At 38.4% G+C, this 24,310-nt stretch overlaps 1 protein-coding gene across 14 annotated transcripts in view; it reads left to right on the forward strand.

Moving 5' to 3' along the window:
- The window catches only part of STK36 (serine/threonine kinase 36), a 47,704-nt gene that overhangs the window by 7,734 nt on the left and 15,660 nt on the right, over positions 1 to 24,310 (forward strand). For all 14 annotated transcript variants that reach the window (XM_077155144.1, XM_077155148.1, XM_077155146.1 and 11 more), the window contains 2 exons: positions 407 to 506; positions 2,109 to 2,252. In XM_077155144.1, coding sequence (XP_077011259.1) covers positions 407 to 506; positions 2,109 to 2,252 — 244 coding nt within the window. The remainder of the gene's footprint in view (positions 1 to 406; positions 507 to 2,108; positions 2,253 to 24,310) is intronic.

Raw genomic sequence — 24,310 nt, forward strand, 5'->3', positions numbered from 1 at the left:
CACTGCTTGAATGTAAACAAGGCCCTGGAAATCTGGGTTTTGATTCCAGACTTTTTCCTGATTTGGGAAACTTGGGGACTTGTCCTTCTCTCTCTCTCATTTGTCTATTTACTGGAAGGGAAAGGATTATCTCTATTCAAAAGGGAAGGCTGTTTGAATTGAGAGAGACAGGTGAAAACTGTCAAAGAAGACTTGGGACTAAGATTCAGAGTGGGAGGGCAGTCAAATATTTGTTTATAATGGTCAACATGTCCTGTCCTGGCTATACTCCAAAAAGCAGTCTCCTCTATTCCATCCTATATGATTTGTCCTCATTTCTATCCTGCATCTAGCGGGAGGGACAAATTTACAAGCCCTAAGCCTCACAGGTCTGGAACTCTTCCTACTTCCTGACTTCCTCTGGCAGGGAACATCAGATTGTTCTGGATTGTGAACGAGCATTCCCAGAGCAGAGGCCAGAGGTGATGGGCCAGAGGAGCATTGATGCAGTGGACCTAGAAAATGAGGTGAGCCCCCGGGGCTGTTCTTGGCCTTACCCTGCCATGGGGCTTTGAGTCTGGGTAGATGTTTTTCTAGAACAGTGATTCCCAGTCCTCCAAGTAAGAGCACCCGCCTATCCCCACATTAAAAATTGCTTCCGTATTTAATTTGCAGATTTTAATTTCACAGTAACTGGACATGCACTTAGCAAGAATTGAAACAGATAGGTAAAAATAGAAGTCCCTTTTCAGCCTTACCTCTGTCCCTACAGTGACAACTCTTCTTACTTTAGTCTGTTTCCTTCCAAACTTTCTGTGCTTTTACGTTCATGTATACACACACATAGAAATGTATAGTTTGGCTTTGTTTTTACATTACTGAACTTATACCATATATGTTGTTTTACATCATGCCAGTGAATCTGCTTTAGTGATGTTTTTCTGTCACATCATATAGTTCTGCCTCAATCTTGTTTTTTTTTTAAGGCTTTACCTTTTTATTTTGAAATGTCAAACTTATAGAAAAATTGTGAGAATACTGCAAGGAATTCTTTTATACCCCTTCATCCAGATTCATCAGTTGTTAGCACTTTGCTGCATTTGCTTTGTGCTTCTCATTCTATAAATATAAAGGCATTTCATCTTTCTGAACTATTTCAAGGAAATGTAGACATATTCTTTTACCCCTAAACATTTCAATGTATGTTTCTTAAAAACAAAGGCATTCACTTGCACAATCACAAAACAATTATAAAAAATCAGAAATTAAACATGGATGTAATACTTTTGCTGGATCTACAATCCAGATTCAAAGTTTGCCAGTTGTTCTGGGAATGTTCTTTATAGCAAAAAAAAAAAATAATGATCATGGTCCAGGAGCCAACTCAGTATTATGCATTTTTTATTATATCTCAATTTAGTCCTTTAATCTGTAAGAGTTCCTAGCCTTTGTTTTTCATGACTGACAATTTTGAGGAACACAGGCCAGTTATCTGTAGAATGTTCCTCAAATTGACATTTCTTTTTTCATGATTAGATTCAGGTGATAGAATTTTAGTGTGGGTACTACATAAATGATGCATTCTCAGTAATATAGTTTTAAACAACTTCAGGGGGTGCAAGGGTAGTTCAGTGATAGAAGTTTCCCCCGCCATGTCGGAGTCCTGTGTTTGATTCCTGGCCCATGCACTTCCCCCCCAAAAAACAAACAATCAAAAATTCAACAAAAGGTGCAATAATGGGGTACTCACATAGAAAAAGAATGAAATGTGACCCCCACCGTACAGCATACGAAAAAAAACCTTTTTAAATAACTTCAAGGCATCTCCTAATACAGAGGTGCCATGCTTATTTTTCCCTTATTGATTGACTTTATGTTTCCAATTTTTAAAAAAATTATAAACCATGCAGCAAAGGACATCTTTCAAGTATCTCTTTGTTCAGTGTTTTCAAGGAGACTTTGTCCAGAGCCTTCCATACTGCTATCTGTACTTTTTTTTAGCTGGTGGCTGAAAAAATACATCTGTGTAAAAGGAGTCTCTAATTCTTGTAATTACTTTAAGGTTCCCCGCAATTTATAGTCCCAGGTTGGAAGTTCCTACCCTTAAACCCTATACTCCTGCGCTTCAGGAGCCAGACAGTGATGATGAGTGGCAACACCTGCTGGAGACCACCAAGCCTGTGCCCATTCAACTGAAGGCCCCTCTCACCCTGCTGTGCAATCCTGACTTCTGCCAGCGCATCCAGAGTCAGCTGCAAGAGGCTGGAGGGCAGGTAATAGGCAGGATTCTGTGGATGGGATTTGAAGAAACTTTCACACAAGGCATTAAAAAACGTTGACCTACATAATGAGAAAGAAAAAGTTTGTCCCTTTTCAATTCTCTTTCAATTCATCTGCTTAGTCAGGGAGGTTTGCTTATCTCTTTTTACTAGAACAGAAAGAGCAGGCCCTAGGTTTCTCTTTCTGAAGCGGAATATATCCATCTACAGCAAGGGATGCCACACTTTTTCTGTAAAGGGCCAGCTGTTAAAAATTTTAGGCTTTGCAGGCTAAGAGGCGAAAATAGAGGCTACTATGTAAGTACTTATAAAATAAGAGAAAATGAATTTCCCCAATTTCTTTATTGATGAAATTACAAATATAATTAAAATAATCAAATATATAAGTTTTTTGTAATGTGGGTCTATTAGTGAGAAAGATGAGGGTTTTTTTTTTTTTTGGCAGGTAACATTTTGCTTAATTGGGGTTCAAAATTATTTCTCCCTCCTATAAAGCCTTCCCTTATTTCTCTGAAACACAGCCATTTTCCTTCTTGGGAACTCAAAGGAATAGTTGTTCATCTCTCTCCTTTTTCTTCTTTAAAGTTTTTAAAGTTATATGATATAATTTACACATATAAAATTTACCCATAGAGCCCAGAATAAGAATGAGGGCCTTTAATCCTATATAGCTTAATGTAATGCCTGGATACATCTTAGAATATATTAAGCAGATAATCAAAAAGTATTGTCAAAGTCCCTTAAGGGATGGTAGAAAATATATGGAACTGTTAAACTTTACCATCAGGGAATGCCCTGATACTGTTAAACTTTAGGGACACCCAAATCAATAGGCCAAGCCCCTGATCTTGAGGCTTGCTCTTGTGAAACTTATGTATGTAGCAGAGAAGCTTAGCCTACCTATAGGTATGCCTAAGAGTTGTTTCTGGAGGACCTCTTTTGTTGCTCAGATGTGGCCTCACTCTCTCTAAGTGCAACTCTGCAAGTGAAATCATTGCGCTCCCCCCTATGTGGGACATGACATCCAGGAGTGACAGTCTCCCTGTTGCCATGGGAGATGACTCCCAGGAATGAGTCAGGCCCTGACTCTGTGGGATCAAAAATGCCATCCTGACCAAAAGGAAGAAAAGCAGTGTAACAAATAAGGTATCAGTGGCTGAGAGAATTCAAATAGAGTTGAGAGGCTACTGTGGAGGTCATAACCAAGCTTCAGTTAGACATTGCTACCTGTCATAACTTGCCAAATCCTAATCTAAACCATTCCAGCCAGTCCTAAAAAACACCTAGAGCAATATATAAGATTCTACAAAGGTTCTATAAACTAAGGTAACTTCAGAAACTTACAACCTCCAGATGGATCCCTGGACCAGACAAGTCCTGAAACCTAAAGGGGCCAGCCTCTCCAGAACATAACCTTTAGTTCCATCTCCCTACCCCATATTATTGATAGCGCCTTCCAATATGAAAAAGTTATAATGGGCATAGCCCAGATACCCCCAAAGAGTGCAAGAAAGATCAAAGGTGATGGTGGAGTATATAGAGAAGGTAGGGTTTAACAAATGAGTATGATTGCTGAATCATTATATTAATTTCTTTTAGTCTCCAGTATCTTAGAGCAGCCAGAAGTAAAAATTTAAAATCGTGGAATTGTAACTCATACCAAATTCTGAAATCTTTCTACAACTAAGTGTTGCACTGTGCTTTGAAATGTATTGGCTTTTTAAAGATATATGTTATTTTTTCACGAAAAAAAAAATCAATCGTGATGATAAAAAATATTTCTTCCTTTTAGCCTCCTATGTTCTGGAGCAGCTAGAAGGAAGAATATGAGATAATGGTATCATAGCCTCTGACAAATTCTGGAATCTGTCCTGTAACTACTTGTTGAAGAGTGCTTTGAAAACTATTGCTTTTTTGTTTCTTTGCTTTGTATGTATGTTATACAATAAGAAAAGTTAAAAATTTTTTTACCCCTATTCAGTGTACAAGTCAATGATTTTTAGTAAAATCAAATTTGATTTACCAATTGTGAAACCATAATCCAGATTTAGAACATTTTTAGCATTCCAATAAGATCCCTTATATCCATTTATGGTTGATCACCATTCTTCCGCATAGCCCCAAGCAACTATCTAATCTACTGTTCTTTTTCTGGATATTTTATATAAGTGGAATCATACAATATATAGTCTTTTGTGTCTTGCTTCTTTCAGTTAACATAATGTTCTTGAGGTCATCTGTGTTGTAGTGTGTATCCATGCTTCATTCCTTTTTATTGCTGAGTAGTATTTCATTGTATAGATATACCTCATTTGTTTATACATTCTCCAGTTGATGGACATTTGGGTTGTTTCCACTTTTTGGTTTTTATAAGTAATGCTGTTGTGGACATTCACATGCAAGTTTCTGTGTGAATATATTAATTCCTCTTGAGTACATACCTAGGAGTGGAATTGTTGGGTCATATAGTAAATTTATGTTTAACATTTTAAGAAACTGCCAGACTATTTTCCAAAGTGGCTGTACCATTTTACATTTCCACTAATGTTTTACGAGAGTGCCTGTTTCTCTACAGCCTTGTCAGCACTTTTTGCTATTGGTCTTTTGATATAGCCATTCTACGGAGTTTGTAATTAAAATAGCATCTCCCTAATGATTAATAGTGTTGAACAACTTTTAATGTTATTAGCTATATATATAGTTTCTTTTGTGAAATATCTATTCATATCTTTTAACTCATTTTTTAAAAATTTAGTTTTGTTTTCTTTTTTTAATTTATTTATTAATTAAAAAAATAAAATAAAACAACATACATAATCAGTAATTCACAACTTAGTTGCATATTCATCATTTCTTAGAACATTTGCATTAATTCAGAAAAAGAAATAAAAAGACAATAGAAAAAGAAATAAAACGAACACAGGAAAGAAAAAAAAAAGATTATACCTACCATACCCCTTACCCCTTGCTTTCATTGATCACTAGCATTTAAACTAAATTTATTTTAGCATTTGTTCCCCCTATTATTTATTTTTATTCCATATGTTCTACTCCTTTGTTGACAAGGTAAATAAAAGGAGCATCAGACACAAGGTTTTCACAATCACACAGTCACATTGTGACAGCTGTATCATTATTCAATCATCCTCAAGAAACATGGCTACTGGAACACAGCTCTACATTTTCAGGCAGTTCCTTCCAGCCTCTCCATTACATCTTGGATAACAAGGTGATATCTACTTGATGCATAAGAATAACCTCCAGGATAACCTCTCGCCTCTGTTTGGAATCTCTCAGTCATTGACACTTTGTCTCATTTCACTCTTCCCCCTTTTGGTCGAGAAGGTTTTCTCAATCCCTTGATGCTAAGTCTCAGCTCATTCTAGGGTTTTTCTCAATCCCTTGATGCTGAGTCTCCATTCATTCCAAGATCTCTGTCCCACGTTGCCAGAAAGTCCACACCCCTAGGAGTCATGTCCCAGGTAGAGAGGGGTAGGGTGGTGAGACTGCTTGTTGTGTTGGCTGGAGAGAGGGGCCACATCTGAACAACAAAAGAGGCTCTCTTGGGGGTGACTCTTAAGCCTAAATTTTAAGTAGACTTGACCTATCCTTTGTGGGGTTAAGTTTCATATGAACAAACCCCAAGACTGGGGGCTCTGCCTATAGCTTTGGTTGTCCATGCTGCTTGTGAGAATATCAAGAATTCAACTTCGGAAAGTTGAATTTCTCCCCGTTCTCACCACTCCCCAAAGGGGGCTTTGCAGATACTTTCCACTCACTGATCGAATCACTCTGGTATTCATCGGGGCATCACTCTGGACAAACGAGCAAAATCTCATGTTCTACTTGAGATTCCAAGTACTTATGGCGTTCAATCAAACTATCTACATAAGTTATATTAGGAAATGCACTAGTCAAAATATAAATTTTGTAACTAATAAACATTTTTTGCTTTAGTCTCACACAGAAGGTGACATTTTAAAATATTAATTACCATCTATTTTCAGTACCCTGCAATAATGACATTCTTTTGTTCTTCCTCATGCAAAAACATTTTTAAAATTGTACCTTGTATATTTCACTATTATTATACACTCTAGGCATTCCTAGATTATACCATCTCAATCTTTAACATCTATCTTTCTGATTTCATTTATGTCCCCAGCCCTCCTCCCTCTATCATTCTCACATGCAGCTTCATTCAGTGTTTTAACATAATCATATTACAGTTAGATAGTATTGTGCTGTCCATTTCTGAGTTTTTATATCCAGTCCTGTTGCACAGTCTGTATCCCTTCAGCTCCAATTACCCAATATCTTTACCCTATTTCTATCTCCTGATGGTCTCTGTTACCAAGGAAATATTCCAAGTTTATTCACTAATCTCAGTTCATATCAGTGAGACCATACAGTATTTGTCCTTTTGTTTCTGGCTAATCACACTTAGCATAATGTCCTTAAGGTCCACTCATGTTGTTACATACTTCATAACTTTATTCTGTCTTACAGCTGCATAATATTCAATCGTATGTATATACCACAGTTTGTTTAGCCACTCATCTGTTGATGGACATTTTGGCTGTTTCCATCTCCTTGCAATTGTAAATAATGCTATAAACATTGGTGTGCAAATGTCCATTTGTGTCTTTGCCCTTATGTTCTCTGAGTATCTCATTGTGGTTTTGATTTGCATTTCTCTAATGGCCAGGGACGTTGAACATCTCTTCATGTGCCTTTTGGCTATTTGTATTTCCTTTTCTGAGCGTTGTCTGTTCAGGTCTTTTTTCCCATTTTGTAATTGGATTGGCTGTCTTTTTGTTGTTGAGTTGAACAATCTCTTTATAAATTCTGGATACTAGACCTTTATCTGATCTGTTGTTTACAAATATTGTCTCCCATTGTGTAGGCTGTCTTTTTACTTTCTTGATGAAGTTCTTTGATGCACAAAAGTATTTAATTTTGAGGAGTTCCCATTTCTTTCTTTCTTTCTTCAGTGCTCTTGCTTTAGGTGTAAGGTCTATAAAACTGCCTCCAATTATAAGATTTATAAGATATTTCCCTACATTTTCCTCTAACTGTTTTATGGTCTTAGACCTAATGTTTACATCTTTGATCCATTTTGAGTTAACTTTTGTATAGGGTGTGAGATACAGGTCCTCTTTCATTCTTTTGCATATGGATATCCAGTTCTCTAGGCACCATTTATTGAAGAGACCGTTCTGTCCCAGGTGAGTTGGCTTGACTTGCCTTATCAAGATCAAATGTCCATAGATGAGAGGGTCTATATCTGAGCACTCTATTTGATTCCATTGGTCAATATATCTATCTTTATGCCAGTACCATGCTGTTCTGACCACTGTGGCTTCATAATATGCCTTAAAGTCAGGCAGCGTGAGACCTCCAGCTTCGTTTTTTTTCCTCAAGATACTTTTAGCAATTCGGGGCACCCTGCCCTTCCAGATAAATTTGCTTATTGGTTTTTCTATTTCTGAAAAGAAAGTTGTTGGGATTTTGATTGGTATTGCGTTGAATCTGTAAATCAATTTAGGTAGAATTGACATCTTAACAATATTTAGTCTTCCAGTCCATGAACACAGTATGCCCTTCCATCTATTTAGGTCTTCTGTGATTTCTTTTAACAGTTTCTTGTAGTTTTCTTTGTATAGGTCTTTTGTCTCTTTAGTTAAATTTATTCCTAAGTATTTTATTCTTTTAGTTGCAATTGTAAATGGAATTTGTTTCTTGATTTCCCCCTCAGATTGTTCATTACTAGTGTATAGAAACACTACAGATTTTTGAATGTTGATCTTGTAACCTGCCACTTTGCTGTACTCGTTTATTAGCTCTAGTAGTTTTGCTGTGGATTTTTCAGGGTTTTCGACATATAGTATCATATCATCTGCAAACAGTGATAGTTTTACTTCTTCCTTTCCAATTTTGATGCCTTGTATTTCTTTTTCTTGTCTAATTGCTCTGGCTAGAACTTCCAACACAATGTTGAATAACAGTGGTGATAGTGGACATCCTTGTCTTGTTCCTGATCTTAGGGGGAAAGTTTTCAATTTTTCCCCATTGAGGATGATATTAGCTGTGGGTTTTTCATATATTCCCTTTATCATTTTAAGGAATTTCCCTTATATTCCTGTCCTTTGAAGTGTTTTCAACAGGAAAGGATGTTGAATTTCGTCAAATGCCTTCTCTGCATCAATTGAGATGATCATGTGATTTTTCTGCTTTGATTTGTTGATATGGTGTATTACATTAATTGATTTTCTTATGTTGAACCATCCTTGCATACCTGGGATGAATCCTACTTGGTCATGATGTATAATTCTTTTAATGTGTTGCAGGATTCGATTTGCTAGAATTTTGTTGAGCATTTTTGCATCTATATTCATTAGAGAGATTACTCTGTAGTTTCCTTTTTTTGTAATATCTTTGCCTGGTTTTGGTATGAGGGTGATGTTGGCCTCATAGAATGAATTAGGTGGCTTTCCCTCCACTTCAATTTTTTTGAAAAGTTTGAGCAGGATTGGTACTAATTCTTTCTGGAATGTTTGGTAGAATTCACATGTGAAGCCGTCTGGTCCTGGCCTTTTCTTTTTGGAAAGCTTTTTAATGACTGATTCAATTTCTTTACTTGTGATTGGTTTGTTGACGTCATCTATTTTTTCTTGAGTCAAAGTTGGTTGTTCAGGCCTTTCTAGGAAGTTGTCCATTTCATCTACATCGTTGTATTTATTGGCAATAAGTCGTTCATAGTATCCTCTTATTACCTTCTTTATTTCTGTGGGGTCAGTGGTTATGTCTCCTGTTCTGGTTTGCTAGCTGCTGGAATGCAACACACCAGAGACGGATTGGCTTTTAATAAAAGGGGATGTATTTTGTTGGTTCTTCAGAGGAAAGGCAGCTAACTTTCCACTGAGGTTCTTTCTTACGTAGAAGGCACAAGATGGTCTCTCCAGGCCCCTGGGTTCCAGCAACTTTCCCCGGGGTGACTTCTTTCTGCATCTCCAAAGGCCTGGGCTGAGCTGCTAGTGCTGAGATGAGAAATGCCGAGCTGCTAGGCTGTGCAACATTGCGTTCTCTCATTTTAGTACCAACCAATTAAGTCAAACGTCACTCATTGCAGCAGACACACCTCCTAGCCGCTGCAGATGTAATTAGCAACAGATGAGGTTCACGTACCATTGGCTTATGTCCATAGCAACAAGACTAGGTATGCTCACCTGGCCAAGTTGACAATTGAATCTAACTAACACATCTCCTCTTCCATTTCTTATCTTATTTATTTGCATCCTCTCTCTTGAGAGGATGATTTTCTCAATTGTTTTCATGTTCTCAATTTCATTTATTTCTGCTCTAATCTTTGTTATTTCTTTCTTTTTGCTTGCTTTGGGGTTAGTTTGCTGTTCTTTCTCCAGTTCTTCCAAGTGGACAGTTAATTCCTGTATTTTTGCCCTTTCTTCTTTTTTGATATAGACATTTAGGGCAATAAATTTCCCTCTTAGCCCTGCCTTTGCTGCATCCCTTAAGTTTTGATATGTTGTATTTTCATTTTCATTCGCCTCGAGATATTTACTGATTTCTCTTGTAATTTCTTCCTTGACCCACTGGTTGTTTAAGAGTGTGTTGTTGAGCTCCACATATTTGTGAATTTTCTTGCACTCTGCCTATTATTGATTTCCAACTTCATTCCCTTATGATCTGAGAAAGTGTTTTGTGTGATTTCAATCTTTTTAAATTTGTTGAGACTTCCTTTGTGACCCAGCATATGGTCTGTTTTTGAGAATGATCCATGAGCACTTGAGAAAAATTTGTATCCTACTGTTGTGGGGTGTAATGTCCTATAAATGTCTTTTAAGTCTAGCTCATTTATTGTATTATTCAAATTCTCTGTTTCTTTATTGATCCTCTGTCTAGATGTTCTGTCCATTGATGAGACTGGGGAATTGAAGTCTCCAACTATTATGGTAGATGTGTCTATTTCCCTTTTCAGTGTTTGCAGTGTTTGCCTCATGTATTTTGGGACATTCTGGTTCGGTGCATAAATATTTATGATTGGTATGTCTTCATGTTGAATTGTTCCTTTTATTAGTACATAGTATCCCTCTTTGTCTCTTTTAACTGTTTTATATTTGAAGTCTAATTTGTTGGATATTAGTATAGCTACTCCTGCTCTTTTCTGGTTGTTATTTGCATGAAATATCTTTTCCCAACCTTTCAGTTTCAACCTATGTTTATCTTTGGGTCTAATATGTGATTCCTGTAGACGGCATATAGAAGGATCCTGTTTTTTAATCCATTCTGCCAGTCTATGTCTTTTGATTCGGAAGTTCAATCCATTAACATTTAGTGTTAATTACTGTACGGGTAGTACTTTCTTCTACCATTTTGCCTTTTGTATTTTATATGTCATATCTAATTTTCCTTCTTTCTACACTCTTCTCCACACCTCTCTCTTTTGTCTTTTCATATCTGTCTCTAGTGCTCCCTTTAGTATTTCTTGCAGAGCTGGTCTCTTGGTCACAAATTCTCTCAGTGATTTTTTGTCCGAAAATGTTTTAATTTCTCCCTCATTTTTGAAGGACAATTTTGCTGGGTATAGAATTCTTGGTTGGCAGTTTTTCTTTTAGTACTTTAAATATATCATCCCACTGTCTTCTCGCCTCCATGGTTTCTGCTGAGAAATCTCCACATAGTCTTATTGGGTTTCCCTTGTATGTGATGGATTTTTTCTTTTCTCTTGCTGCCTTCACGATCCTCTCTTTCTCTTTGACCTCTGACATTCTGACTAGTAAGTGTCTTGGAGAATGTCTATTTGGATCTATTCTCTTTGGGGTATGCTGCACTTCTTGGATCTGTAATTTTAGGTCTTTCATAAGAGTTGGGAAATTTTCAGTGATAATTTCTTCCATTAGTTTTTCTCCTCCTTTTCCCTTCTCTTCTCCTTCCGGGACACCCACAACATGTATATTTGTGCGCTTTATATTATCATTCAGTTCCTTGAGTCCCTGCTCATATTTTTCCATTTTTTTTCCCTATAGTTTCTTGTATCTTATCGGATTTCAGATGTTCCGTACTCCAGTTCACTAATCCTAACCTCTGTCTCTTGAAATCTACCATTGTAGGCTTCCACTTTTTTTCATCTCTTCTACTGTACCTTTCATCCCCATAAGTTCTGTGATTTGTTTTTTCAGACTTTCCATTTCTTCTTTTTGTTCATTCCTTGCCTTCTTCATATCCTCCCTCAATTCATTGATTTGGTTTTTGATGAGGTTTTCCGTGTCTGTTCGTACATTCTGAATTAGTTGTTTCAGCTCTTGTATCTCATTTGAACTACTGATTTGTTCCTTTGACTGGGCCATATCTTCAATTTTCCTGGTGTGAATTGTTATTTTTTGCTGGCATGTAGACATTTAATTACCTTAATTAGTTTATTCTGGAGATTGCTTCCACTTCTCTTACCTAGGATTTTCTTGCTAGATGAATTTGTTGTCTATCTGTTCTTTGACCTTCAGTTCAGCTTTTTCCGGACCTCTAACTTAGGTTTTGTTTAACAGAGGATAATTTTTCAGTTCTTGTTTTCTTGTTTCTTGCCCTGCTTGTATGGTGCCTTTTCCCTCCCCACCCTTAGGAGGGTCTACGTAGGTATTATAGACTCCAGCCAGATTTTCCTGGACTAAACTGGCCTCCTATCAGGGGGAAGGAGTCACCTGTATCAGTTTTCCCTGAGGGTGAGACCCAGCAGTTTAAAAGACTTTCCTGTGAAGTCTCTGGTTCTGTTTTTCTTATCCTGCCCGGTATGTGGCCCGTCTGGCTGCCGGTTGCACCAAGAAAAGATGTTGCGGCACTTTTAACTTTGGAAGACTCTCTCTGCTGGGGGCTTGGTGGAGATGGAAGAGAGGTTGTAGGGAGGTTTTAATGGCTTCAAATTGCCAAGCCCTGGGGTCTGAATTCCTTGAGAGAGGGATTCCACCGGATTTGGGCTCCACCCCTCCCCTGGGGAAGGCACAGATGGGGGGCAGCCCTGAAAGCAGCCCGTTTCTGCCTATGCCTCGGGCAGTTACAGCCTGAGTAGTCCCGCTGTTGAATCCAGAGGCTGCCAAGTCTCCATAGAAACACAGCCACTAAAACCTCCGTTTCTTCCCCTTTCCTCTTTTTCCGTGAGCCCAATGAGCGAACTCCGCCTTGACCAGGTTTAGAGTCTCTTTCCTTTCCCTCTGGGAAGCTGCCTGTGGGGGAGGGGTGCCGGTCACCGGCTGCCGCGGCTTGGGGAACTCACGGTTTTGGGGAGGCTTGCAGCCGGTCCAGCTGGTCCTGACTGGGGTACGTTGTGTGTTTGGTCACTGACGTGGCTCCGGGAGCTGTTCTGTACTGTTTCTGGTTATTTAGTAGTTGTTCTGGAGGAAGAACTAAAATGTGCACATTGCTAAGCTGCCATCTTTGCCCCTTCTAGTTTTGTTTTCTTATTGAGTTATGAGAGTTCTCTGTATATTCTAGAAATAAGACCTTTATCAGTTATGTGATTTGCAGTCATTTCCTCCCAATCTATCATTTTGTCTTTTCAGTCTCTTAAGAGCGTCTTTTGAAGTGCAAAGGTTTTGAATTTTGATGAAGTCCACTTTACCATTTTTTTTCCTTTATGGTTTAGGATTTCAAGGAAAAGAAATGTTCCATACCCAAGGCCTTGAAGATTTTATCCTGTGTTTTTTTTTCTCGAAGTTCTATAGTTTAGGTCTTCCGTTTTGAGTTAATTTTTGTGTATGGTGTCACATAGAGTCTAAGTTCATATTTTTGCATGTGGGTGTCCAGTTGTCCCAGAACCATTTGTTGAAGACTTTTCTTTCCCTTTTCATCTCTCTTTTGGCACTTCACCATCCTCATGCTGTTGTCAACACTTTTTGCTATTGGTCTATTTGATTATATTATTCCCCATTTTTATGTGGTGAAGCATGTTAAGAGCTCTGCCTCTGGGGGTGACTCCCTTGGTTTGAATTCCAGCTGAACTGCTCATTAACTATGTGATTTTTGATGACTCACTTAACCTACTTAGGAGCTTCAGTTTCCTCATCTGTAAAATGGCTAACATATCTACTTCACAGGGTTGTTGAAAAGATAAAATGAACAAATAAAGGCAAAATTTAGAACACTGAATGACTTATTACAAAGCACTCATATAAATGTTGTTCTTCTTTTGATTTTTTTCAATCCATTTAAAAATATAAAACCAGTCCTAGCTTGTGAGCCATGCAAAAACAAGTGGAGTTTAAAATTTTTTTTTTTTAAGTAGTAGGCTGGATTTGGCCTGCAGACTGCATTTTGTTGATGCTTTATCTTAGGTTAAATAATGTTGTTTTGACTATCTGGTGTTAAATAACATTGTTTTTAGTTTGTAGACTTTTTTTTTAAGAGTAGGGACTAGAAGGGATAGGGCAATGATGGTGGCTTAGTGAGGTGTGGGATTTAGTTTGTCCTCCAGAGCTGCTAGTAAATAGCCAGGAACAGTACAGAACAATTGATGGGGCCCCATTAGTGACCAGACACACAGCGTGCCCCAGTCTGGACCAGCTGGACCAGCTGCGAGCCCACCCTGAATCGTGAATTCCCCAAATCATGGCAGCCAGTGGCTTCCCATAGGGGAAAGCGAAGAGACTTTACCAGCAGCAGGGGCAGAGTGCAACCAAGCTCCAGTTGTGGAATTAATTAACAAATTCTGACTCCTAAAAATAGGCCCCCAGCTCAGCTGAACCTTGAGTCAAAGCTGAGGTTGTTGGTTTTTGCACCCACACAGAGGGGGCAGGTGTGACGGAAAAAGAAAAAAAGAAACAGATTTTTTTTGGATCAGATAGCACATAATACTTGAAAGCATCTGGGCCCTGAAGGAAAGGAGAGGGAACATAGGACCTTAGGGTACACAAAGCAGCATACCAACTTAAGCTCTTGATTGGCAAACCCGAGGAATGGGGGTCCTCCTCTGAAAAGGATTTTTCTCTTTCTTTTCTGTACTATTTCTATGACTTGACTTCTCTTTGGATACAGCTATAAGGCTTCTCAGGCTCCAACTGCCCCAGGCATAGACAGAATTAAGCTTGTTTGAGTGTTTGTCTGGAACCTGTGTCTTCCCCAAGAGAGGAATGAGGCCCAGCTTAGGTGGAATCCCTCCCTCAAGGAGTTCCGATCCCAGGTTCTAGAAAAGTGAAGCGATTAAAGCCAGCCTACAACCTGTCCTCTATCTCAACCATGCCCCCAACAGGGATAGTCTACTGAAGTTAAAGGTACCGCATCACCTTATACTGGTGGGACCTGTAGTAAGAAAGAAGTACACACTGGGCAGGATAGGAAAAACTCAAAGTCCAGAGGCTTCATAGAAAGCCTTTGAATCTGCTGAGTCTCACTCTCAGGAAAAACTGACACAGGCGACTCTTTCCTCCTGAGAAGAGACCAGTTTGGTCTGGGAAAATCTGGCTGGGGTCTATAATACCTAAGTAGACCTGCCTAAGGAAGGGAATAGGCACCATACAGGCAGGGCAAGAAACAAGAAAATAAGAACTGAAAAATTCTGATCTGTTAAACAAAACCTAAGCTAGAGGTCCAAAATAAGCTGAACTGGATGTCAGAGGACAGACAACCAAGTCATCCAGCCAAAAAATCCTAGGTAAAAAAAAGGTGAAAGCAATCTCCAGAATAAGCTAATTAAGGTAATTAAATGCCTAGATGCTGGCAAAAAATAATGAATCATACTAGGAAAATTGAAGATGTGGCCCACTCAAAGGAACTAACCAACAATTCAAGTGAGATACAGGAGTTGAAACAATTAATTTAGAATGTTCGAACAGACATGAAAAGCCTCATCAAAAATGAAATCAGTGAATTGAGGGAGGATATAAAGAAGGCAAGGAATGAACAAAAAAGCCTGAAAAAACAAATCACAGAACTTAGGGAAATGAAAGGCACAGTAGAAGAGATGGAAAAAACAATGGAAACCTACAATGTCAGATTTCAAGGGGCAGAAGATAGGATTAGTGAACTGAGGGTGGGACATCTGAAATCCGACAAGCAAAAGAAAATATACGGAAAAGAATGGAAAAATATGAGCAGGGATTCAGGGAATTGAATGATGACGTGAAGCACACAAATATATGTGTTGTGGGTGTACCAAAAGAAAAAGAGGAGGGAAAAGGAGGAGAAAAACTAATGGAGGAAATTATCACTGTAAATTTCCTAACTCTTATGAAAGACTTAAAATTACATATCCAAGAAGTGCAGTGCACGCCAAGCAGAATAGATCCAAATAGACATAGTCCAAGACACTTACTAATCAGAATGTCAGATGTCAGAGAGAAAGAGAGAATCTTGAAAGCAGCAAGAGGAAAGCAATCCATCACATACAAGGGAAGGCCAATAATCCTATGCATAAATTTCTCAGCAGAAACCATGGAGGCAAGAGACAGTGAGATGATATATTTAAGTTACTAAAAGAGAAAAACTTACAACCATTCAAGAATACTATATCCAGCAAAATTCTCCTTCAAAAATGAGGGAATCTAGAAGGCAAAATAGTAGAAGAAAGTACTACCCATGCAGTAATAACACTGAATATTAATGGATTAAACTCTCCAATCAAAAGACATAGTCTGGCAGAATGGATTGAAAAACAGGACCCATCTCTATGCTGTCTCTACTCAAAGGATATGAGGGCAAGGACACAAATGGAAATTTACACACCAGTGTTTATAGCAGCATTATTTACAATTACCAAGAGATGGAAGCAGCCAAAATGTCCATCAACAGAAGAGTGGCTAAACAAACTGTGGCATATACATACATTGGAATATTATGCAGCCACAAGACAGAATAAAGTTATGAAGTATGTAACAACATGAATGGATCTGAAGGATATTATGCTGAGTGTGATTAGCCAGAAACAAAAAAATACTGTATGGTCTCACTGATATGAACTGACATTAGTGAATAAACTTGGACTATTTCATTGGTAACAGAGACCATCAGAAGATAGAAATAGGGTAAGATATTGGGTAATTGGAGCTGAAGGGATACAGATTGTGCAACAGGACTGAATATAAAAACTCAGAAATGGACAGCACAATATTACCGATCTGTAATACAATTATGTTAGAACACTGAATGAAGCTGCATGTGGGAATGATAGAGGGAGGAGGGCTGGGGCATAAATGAAATCACAAAGAAAGATAAATGATAAAGATTGAGATGGTATAATCTAGGAATCCCTAGAGTGTGTAATGATAGTGACTAAATGTAAAATTTAAAACATGTTTTTGCATGAGGAAGAACAAAGGAATGTCATTACTGCACTGTGCTGAAAATAGATGGTAATTAATATTTTAAAATTTCAACTTATGTGTGAGACTAATACAAAAAATGTTTATTTGGTATAGATCTATACTTTGACTAGTGCACCTCCTCATATAACTTATGTAGATAGTTGGTTGAACACCTTAAGTACATGGAACTTTGTATAGGACATGAGATTTTTTTTTTTTATTAATTAAAGAAAAAAAAGAAATTAACACAACATTTAGAAATCATTCCATTCTACATATGCAATCAGTAATTCTTAACATCACATAGATGCATGATCATCATTTCTTAGTACATTTGCATCGATTTAGGAAAAGAACTAGCAAAACAACAGAAAAAGATATAGAATGTTAATATAGAGAAAAAAATAAAAATAATAATAATAGTTAAAAAAAAGGAAAAAGAAAAAAAAAGACACAAACAAAGAAACAGACAAACAAAAAAAAGAACTATAGCTCAGATGCAGCTTCATTCAGTGTTTTAACATGATTACTTTACAGTTAGGTATTATTGTGCTGTCCATTTTTGAGTTTTTGTATCTAGTCCTGTTGCACAATCTGTATCCCTTCAGCTCCAATTACCCATTATCTTACCCTGTTTCTAACTCCTGCTGGTCTCTGTTACCAATGACATATTCCAAGTTTATTCTCGAATGTCGGTTCACATCAGTGGGACCATACAGTATTTGTCCTTTAGTTTTTGGCTAGACTCACTCAGCATAATGTCCTCTAGGTCCATCCATGTTATTACATGCTTCATAAGTTTATTCTGTCTTAAAGCTGCGTAATATTCCATCGTATGTATATACCACAGTTTGTTTAGCCACTCGTCTGTTGATGGACATTTTGGCTGTTTCCATCTCTTTGCAATTGTAAATAACGTTGCTATAAACATTGGTGTGCAAATGTCCGTTTGTGTCTTTGCCCTTAAGTCCTTTGAGTAGATACCTAGCAATGGTATTGCTGGGTCGTATGGCAATTCTATATTCAGCTTTTTGAGGAACCGCCAAACTGACTTCCACAGTGGTTGCATCATTTGACATTCCCACCAACAGTGGATAAGTGTGCCTCTTTCTCCACATCCTCTCCAGCACCTGTCGTTTTTCTGTTTTGTTGATAATGGCCATTCTGGTGGGTGTGAGATGATATCTCATTGTGGTTTTGATTTGCATTTCTCTAATGGCCAGGGACATTGAGCATCTCTTCATGTGCCTTTTGGCCATTTGTATTTCATCTTCTGAGAGGTGTCTGTTCAAGTCTTTTTCCCATTTTGTAATTGGGTTGACTATCTTTTTGTTGTTGAGTTAGACAATCTCTTTATAAATTCTGGATACTAGGCCTTTATCTGATATGTAGTTTCCAAATATTGTCTCCCATTGTGTAGGCTGTCTTTCTACTTTCTTGATGAAGTTCTTTGATGCACGAAAGTGTTTAAATTTGAGGAGTTCCCATTTATTTATTTATTTCTTCAGTGCTCTTGCTTTAGGTTTAAGGTCCATAAAACCGCCTCCAATTGTAAGTTTCATAAGATATCTCCCTACATTTTCCTCTAACTGTTTTATGGTCTTAGACCTAATGTTTAGATCTTTGATCCATTTTGAGTTAACTTTTGTATAGGGTGTGAGATACGGGTCCTCTTTCATTCTTTTGCATATGGATATCCAGTTCTCTAGGCACCGTTTATTGAAGAGACTGTTCTGTCCCAGGTGAGTTGGCTTGACTGCCTTATCGAAGATCAAATGTCCATAGATGAGAGGGTCTATATCTGAGCACTCTATTTGATTCCATTGGTCGATATATCTATCTTTATGCCAATACCATGCTGTTTTGACCACTGTGGCTTCATAATATGCCTTAAAGTCAGGCAACGTGAGACCTCCAGCTTCGTTTTTTTTCCTCAAGATACTTCTAGCAATTCGGGGCACCCTGCCCTTCCAGATAAATTTGCTTATTGGTTTTTCTTTTTCTGAAAAATAAGTTGTTGGGATTTTGATTGGTATTGCATTGAATCTATAAATCAATTTAGGTAGGATTGACATCTTAACTATATTTAGTCTTCCAATCCACGAACACGGTATGCCCTTCCATCTATTTAGGTCTTCTGTGATTTCTTTTAACAGTTTTTTGTAGTTTTCTTTGTATAGGTTTTTTGTCTCTTTAGTTAAATTTATTCCTAGGTATTTTATTCTTTTAGTTGCAATTGTAAATGGGATTCGTTTCTTGATTTCCCCCTCAGCTTGTTCATTACTAGTGTATAGAAATGCTACAGATTTTTGAATGTTGATCGTGTATCCTGTTACTTTGCTGTACTCATTTATTAGCTCTAGTAGTTTTGTTGTGGATTTTTCCAGGTTTTCGATGTATAGTATCATATCATCTGCAAACAGTGATAGTTTTACTTCTTCCTTTCCAATTTTGATGCGTTGTATTTCTTTTTCTTGTCTAATTGCTCTGGCTAGAACCTCCAACACGATGTTGAATAATAGTGGTGATAATGGACATCCATGTCTTGTTCCTGTTCTTAGGGGAAAGTTTTCAATTTTTCCTCATTGAGGATGATATTAGCTGTGGGTTTTTCATATATTCCCTCTATCATTTTAAGGAGGTTCCCTAGTATTCCTATCTTTTGAAGTGTTTTCAACAGGAATGGATGTTGAATCTTGTCAAATGCCTTCTGTGCATCAATTGAGATGATCATGTGATTTTTCTGCTTTGATTTGTTGATATGATGTATTACATTAATTGATTTTCTTATGTTGAACCATCCTTGCATACCTGGGATGAATCCTACTTGGTCATGATGTATAATTCTTTTAATGTGTTGTTGGATTCGATTTGCTAGAATTTTGTTGAGGATTTTTGCATCTATATTCATTAGAGAGATTGGTCTGTAGTTTTCTTTTTTTGTAATATCTTTGCCTGGTTTTGGTATGAGGGTGATGTTGGCTTCATAGAATGAATTAGGTAGCTTTCCCTCCGCTTCGATTTTTTTGAAGAGTTGAGGAGAGTTGGTACTAATTCTTTCTGGAATGTTCGATAGAATTCACATGTGAAGCCGTCTGGTCCTGGACTTTTCTTTTTTAGGAAGCATTTGAATGACTGATTCAATTTCTTTACTTGTGATTGGTTTGTTGAGGTCATCTATTTCTTCTTGAGTCAAAGTTGGTTGTTCATGTCTTTCCAGGAACCCGTCCATTTCATCTAAATTGTTGTATTTATTAGCGTAAAGTTGTTCATAGTATCCTGTTATTACCTCCTTTATTTCTGTGAGGTCAGTGGTTATGTCTCCTCTTCCATTTGTGATCTTATTTATTTGCATCCTGTCTCTTCTTCGTTTTGTCAATCTTGCTAAGGGCCCATCAATCTTATTGATTTTCTCATAGAACCAACTTCTGGTCTTATTATTGATTTCCAACTTCATTCCTTTATGATCCAAGAAAGTGTTGTGTATGATTTCAATCTTTTTAAATTCGTTAAGACTTGCTTTGTGACCCAGCATATGGTCTGTCTTTGAGAATGATCCATGAGCACTTGAGAAAAAGGTGTATCCTGCTGTTGTGGGATGTAATGTCCTATAAATGTCTGTTAAGTCTAGCTCATTTATAGTAATATTCAGATTCTCTATTTCTTTATTGATCCTCTGTTTAGATGTTCTGTCCATTGATGAGAGTGGTGATGAAGTCTCCAACTATTATGTTATATGTGTCTATTTCCCTTTTCAGTGTTTGCAGTGTATTCCTCACGTATTTTGGGGCATTCTGGTTTGGTACATAAATATTTATGATTGTTATGTCTTCTTGTTTAATTGTTCCTTTTATTAGTAGATAGTGTCCTTCTTTGTCTCTTTTAACTGTTTTATATTTGAAGTCTAATTTGTTGGATATTAGTATAGCTACTCCTGCTCTTTTCTGGTTGTTATTTGCATGAAATATCTTTTCCAAACCTTTCACTTTCAACCTATGTTTATCTTTGGGTCTAAGATGTGTTTCCTGTAGACAGCATATAGAAGGATCCTGTTTTTTAATCCATTCTGCCAGTCTATGTCTTTTGATTGGGGAATTCAGTCCATTAACATTTAGTGTTATTACTGTTTGGATAATATTTTCCTCTACCATTTTGCCTTTTGTATTATATATATCATATCTGATTTTCCTTCTTTCTACACTCTTCTCCATACCTCTCTCTTCTGTCTTTTCATATCTGACTCTAGTGCTCCCTTTAGTATTTCTTGCAGAGCTGGTCTCTTGGTCATAAATTCTCTCAGTGACTTTTTGTCTGAGAATGTTTTAATTTCTCCCTCATTTTTGAAGGACAGTTTTGCTGGATATAGAAGTCTTGGTTGGCAGTTTTTCTCTTTTAGTAATTTAAATATATCATCCCACTGTCTTCTAGCTTCCATGGTTTCTGCTGAGAAATCTACACATAGTCTTATTGGGTTTCCCTTGTATGTGATGGATTGTTTTTCTCTTCCTGCTTTCAAGATCCTCTCTTTCTCTTTGACCTCTGACATTCTAACTAGTAAGTGTCTTGGAAAACACCTATTTGGGTCTATTCTCTTTGGGGTGTGCTGCACTTCTTGGATCTGTAATTTTAGGTCTTTCATAAGCGTTGGGAAATTTTCAGTGATAATTTCTTCCATTAGTTTTTCTCCTCCTTTTCCCTTCTCTTCTCCTTCTGGGACACCCACAACACGTCTATTTGTGCGCTTCATATTGTCATTCAGTTCCCTGATCCCCTGTTCAAATTTTTCCATTCTTTTCCCTATAGTTTCTGTTTCTTTTTGGAATTCAGATGTTCCATCCTCCAATTCACTAATTCTAGCTTCTGTCTCTTTAAATCTACCATTGTAGGTATCCATTGTTTTTTCCAGTTTTTCTACTTTGTCTTTCACTCCCATAAGTTCTGTGATTTGTTTTTCAGTTTTTCTATTTCTTCTTTTTGTTCAGCCCATGTCTTCTTCATGTCCTCCCTCAATTTATCGATTTGGTTTTTGAAGAGGTTTTCCATTTCTGTTCGTATATTCAGCATTAGTTGTCTCAGCTCCTGTTTCTCATTTGAACTATTGGTTTGTTCCTTTGACTGGGCCATATGTTCAATTTTTTGAGCGTGGTCCGTTATCTTCTGCTGGTGTCTGGGCATTTAATCAGATTTCCCTGGGTGTGAGACCCAGCAGGTTGAAAGATTTTTTTGTTAAATCTCTGGGCTCTGTTTTTCTTATCCTGCCCAGTAGGTGGCGCTCGTGGTGCTCGTCTGTCTGCGGGTCCCACCAGTAAAAGATGCTGCGGCTCCTTTAACTTTGGAAAACTCTTGCTGTGGGGGTGGGTCGCCGGCCTCCGCGGCTTGGGGGAGCGCCTGTCCAAATTTCCCAGCCGGCCCGGGGCGCCAAGTGTGGTGGGGGGGGTGCCAGCCTCCACGGCCTGGGGGAGCGCCTGTCCAAGTTTCCCAGCCAGCCCAGGGCGCCAAGCGTGGCGGGGGTGCACCAGCCGCCGCTCCTTGGTGGAGTGCCTATCCACCGTTCCCAGCCAGACCGGGAAGGCACGTGTTTGAAAGGGACCCCGGTCTCCGTTCTCCGCGGCTTGGGGATCTCCGATCCAATTCTCCCAGCTGGTTCGGGGGGGCTGTGTGTTGCGGGGCGGGCGCCAGCCGCCGCAGCTTAAGGGGACCACCTGTCCAATTCTCCCAGCCGGCCCGGGAAGGAGGGAGGGAGGGACTCCAGCCGCCTGCTGCCCCGGCCCGGGGAAGCCCGCGCCCCTCGGCGATCTCACCGGAGCAGGTTCTCCCAGTCAGCCAGCCACTCCAGAACGGGGTACGCTGTCCTCTTGGTCTCTATCGTGGCTCTGGGAGCTGCCTTGTATCGCCTCTACCTCCCTAGTAGCTGTTCTGGAGGAGGAACTAAGACCCACACGTCTTACTAAGCCACCATCTTCTCCGGAAGTCGGACATGAGATTTTGTTGGTTTGTCCAAGTGATGCCCTGATGAATCCCAGAGTGATTTGATCAGTGAGTGGAAAAGTATTTGCAAAGTCCCTTTCAGGGAATGGTGAGAATGGGAGAAAACTCAACTTCCCCAAGTTGAATTCTTGATATTCTCACAAGAAATGTCGACAACCAAAGCTATAGGCTGAGCCCCCAGTCTTGGGGTTTGTTCATATGAAACTTAACCCCATAGGGGATAGGTCAAGCCTACTTAAAATTTAGACCTAAGAATCACCCCCAAGAGAACCTCTTTTGTTGCTCAGATGTAGCCTCTCTCTCTCCAGCCAACACAGCAAGCAAACTCACCACCCTCTCCCTGTCTACGTGGGACGTGACTCCCAGGGGTGTGGATCTTCCTGGCAGCGTGGGACAGAAGTCTCAGAATGAGCTGAGATTCAACATCAGGGGATTGAGAAAAACTCTAGAATGAGCTGAGACCCAGCATCAAGGGATTGAGAAAACCTTCTCGACCAAAAGGGGGAAGAGTGAAATGAGACAAAGTGTCAATGGCTGAGAGATTCCAAACAGAGTTGAGAGGTTATCCTGGAGGTTATTCTTCTGCATTAAGTAGATATCACCTTGTTATCCTAGATGTAGTGGAGAGGCTGGAGGGAACTGCCTGAAAATGTAGAGCTGTGTTCCAGTAGCCATGTTTATTGATGATGATTGTATAATGAAACAGCTGTCACAATGTGACTGTGTGATTGTGAAAACCTTGTGTCTGATGCTCCTTTTATCTACCTTGTCAACAGATGAGTAGAACATATGGAATAAAAATAAATAATAAGGGGAACAAATGTTAAAATAAATTTAGTTTGAAATGCTAGTGATCAATGAAAGGGGTATGGGGTATGGTATGTAAAATTTTTTTTTCTGTTTTTGTTTTATTTTTCTGTTGTCTTTTTAGTTCTTTTTCTGAATTGATGCAAATGATCATGATGATGAATATACAACTATGTGATGATATTGTGGATTTCTGAGTGTATATGTTGGGAATGTTTGTGTTTTGTTCTTGTAATTTTGTTTTAATTAATAAAAATTTTTTTTAAATGAGGGGGATGGGAACTCCTCAAAATTAAATACTTTTGCGCATCAAAGAACTTCATCAAGAAAGTAAAAAGACAGCCTATACAATGGAGACAATATTTGGAAATGACATATCAGATAAAGGTCTAGTATCCAGAATTTATAAAGAGATTGTTCAACTCAACAACAAAAAGATAGCCAATCCAATTACAAAATGAGAAAAAGACTTGAACAGATGCTTCTCAGAAGAGGAAATACAAATGGCCAAAAGGCACATGAAGAGATGCTCACCTTCCCTGGCCGTTAGAGAAATGCAAATCAAAACCACAATGAGATAACATCTTATACCCACCAGAATGGCCATTATCGACAAAACAGAAAATGACAGGTGCTGTAGAGGATGTGGAGAAAGAGGCACACTTATCCACTGTTGGTGGGCATGTCAAATGGAAGGCAGTTTGGTGATTCCTGAGGAAGCTAAGTATAGAATTGTCATATGACCCAGCAATACCATTGCTAGATATCTACTCAGAGAACATGAGGGCAAGAACACAAATGGACATTTGCACACCAGTGTTTATAGCAGGATTATTTACAATTGCCAAGAGATGGGAACAGCCTAAATGTCCATCAACAGACAAGTGGCTAAACAAGCTGTGGTATATACATATGATGGACTATTATGCAGCTGTAAGACAGAATAAAGTT

Source organism: Tamandua tetradactyla, chromosome 3, assembly GCF_023851605.1.
Source record: "Tamandua tetradactyla isolate mTamTet1 chromosome 3, mTamTet1.pri, whole genome shotgun sequence".
NCBI lineage: Eukaryota > Metazoa > Chordata > Mammalia > Pilosa > Myrmecophagidae > Tamandua > Tamandua tetradactyla.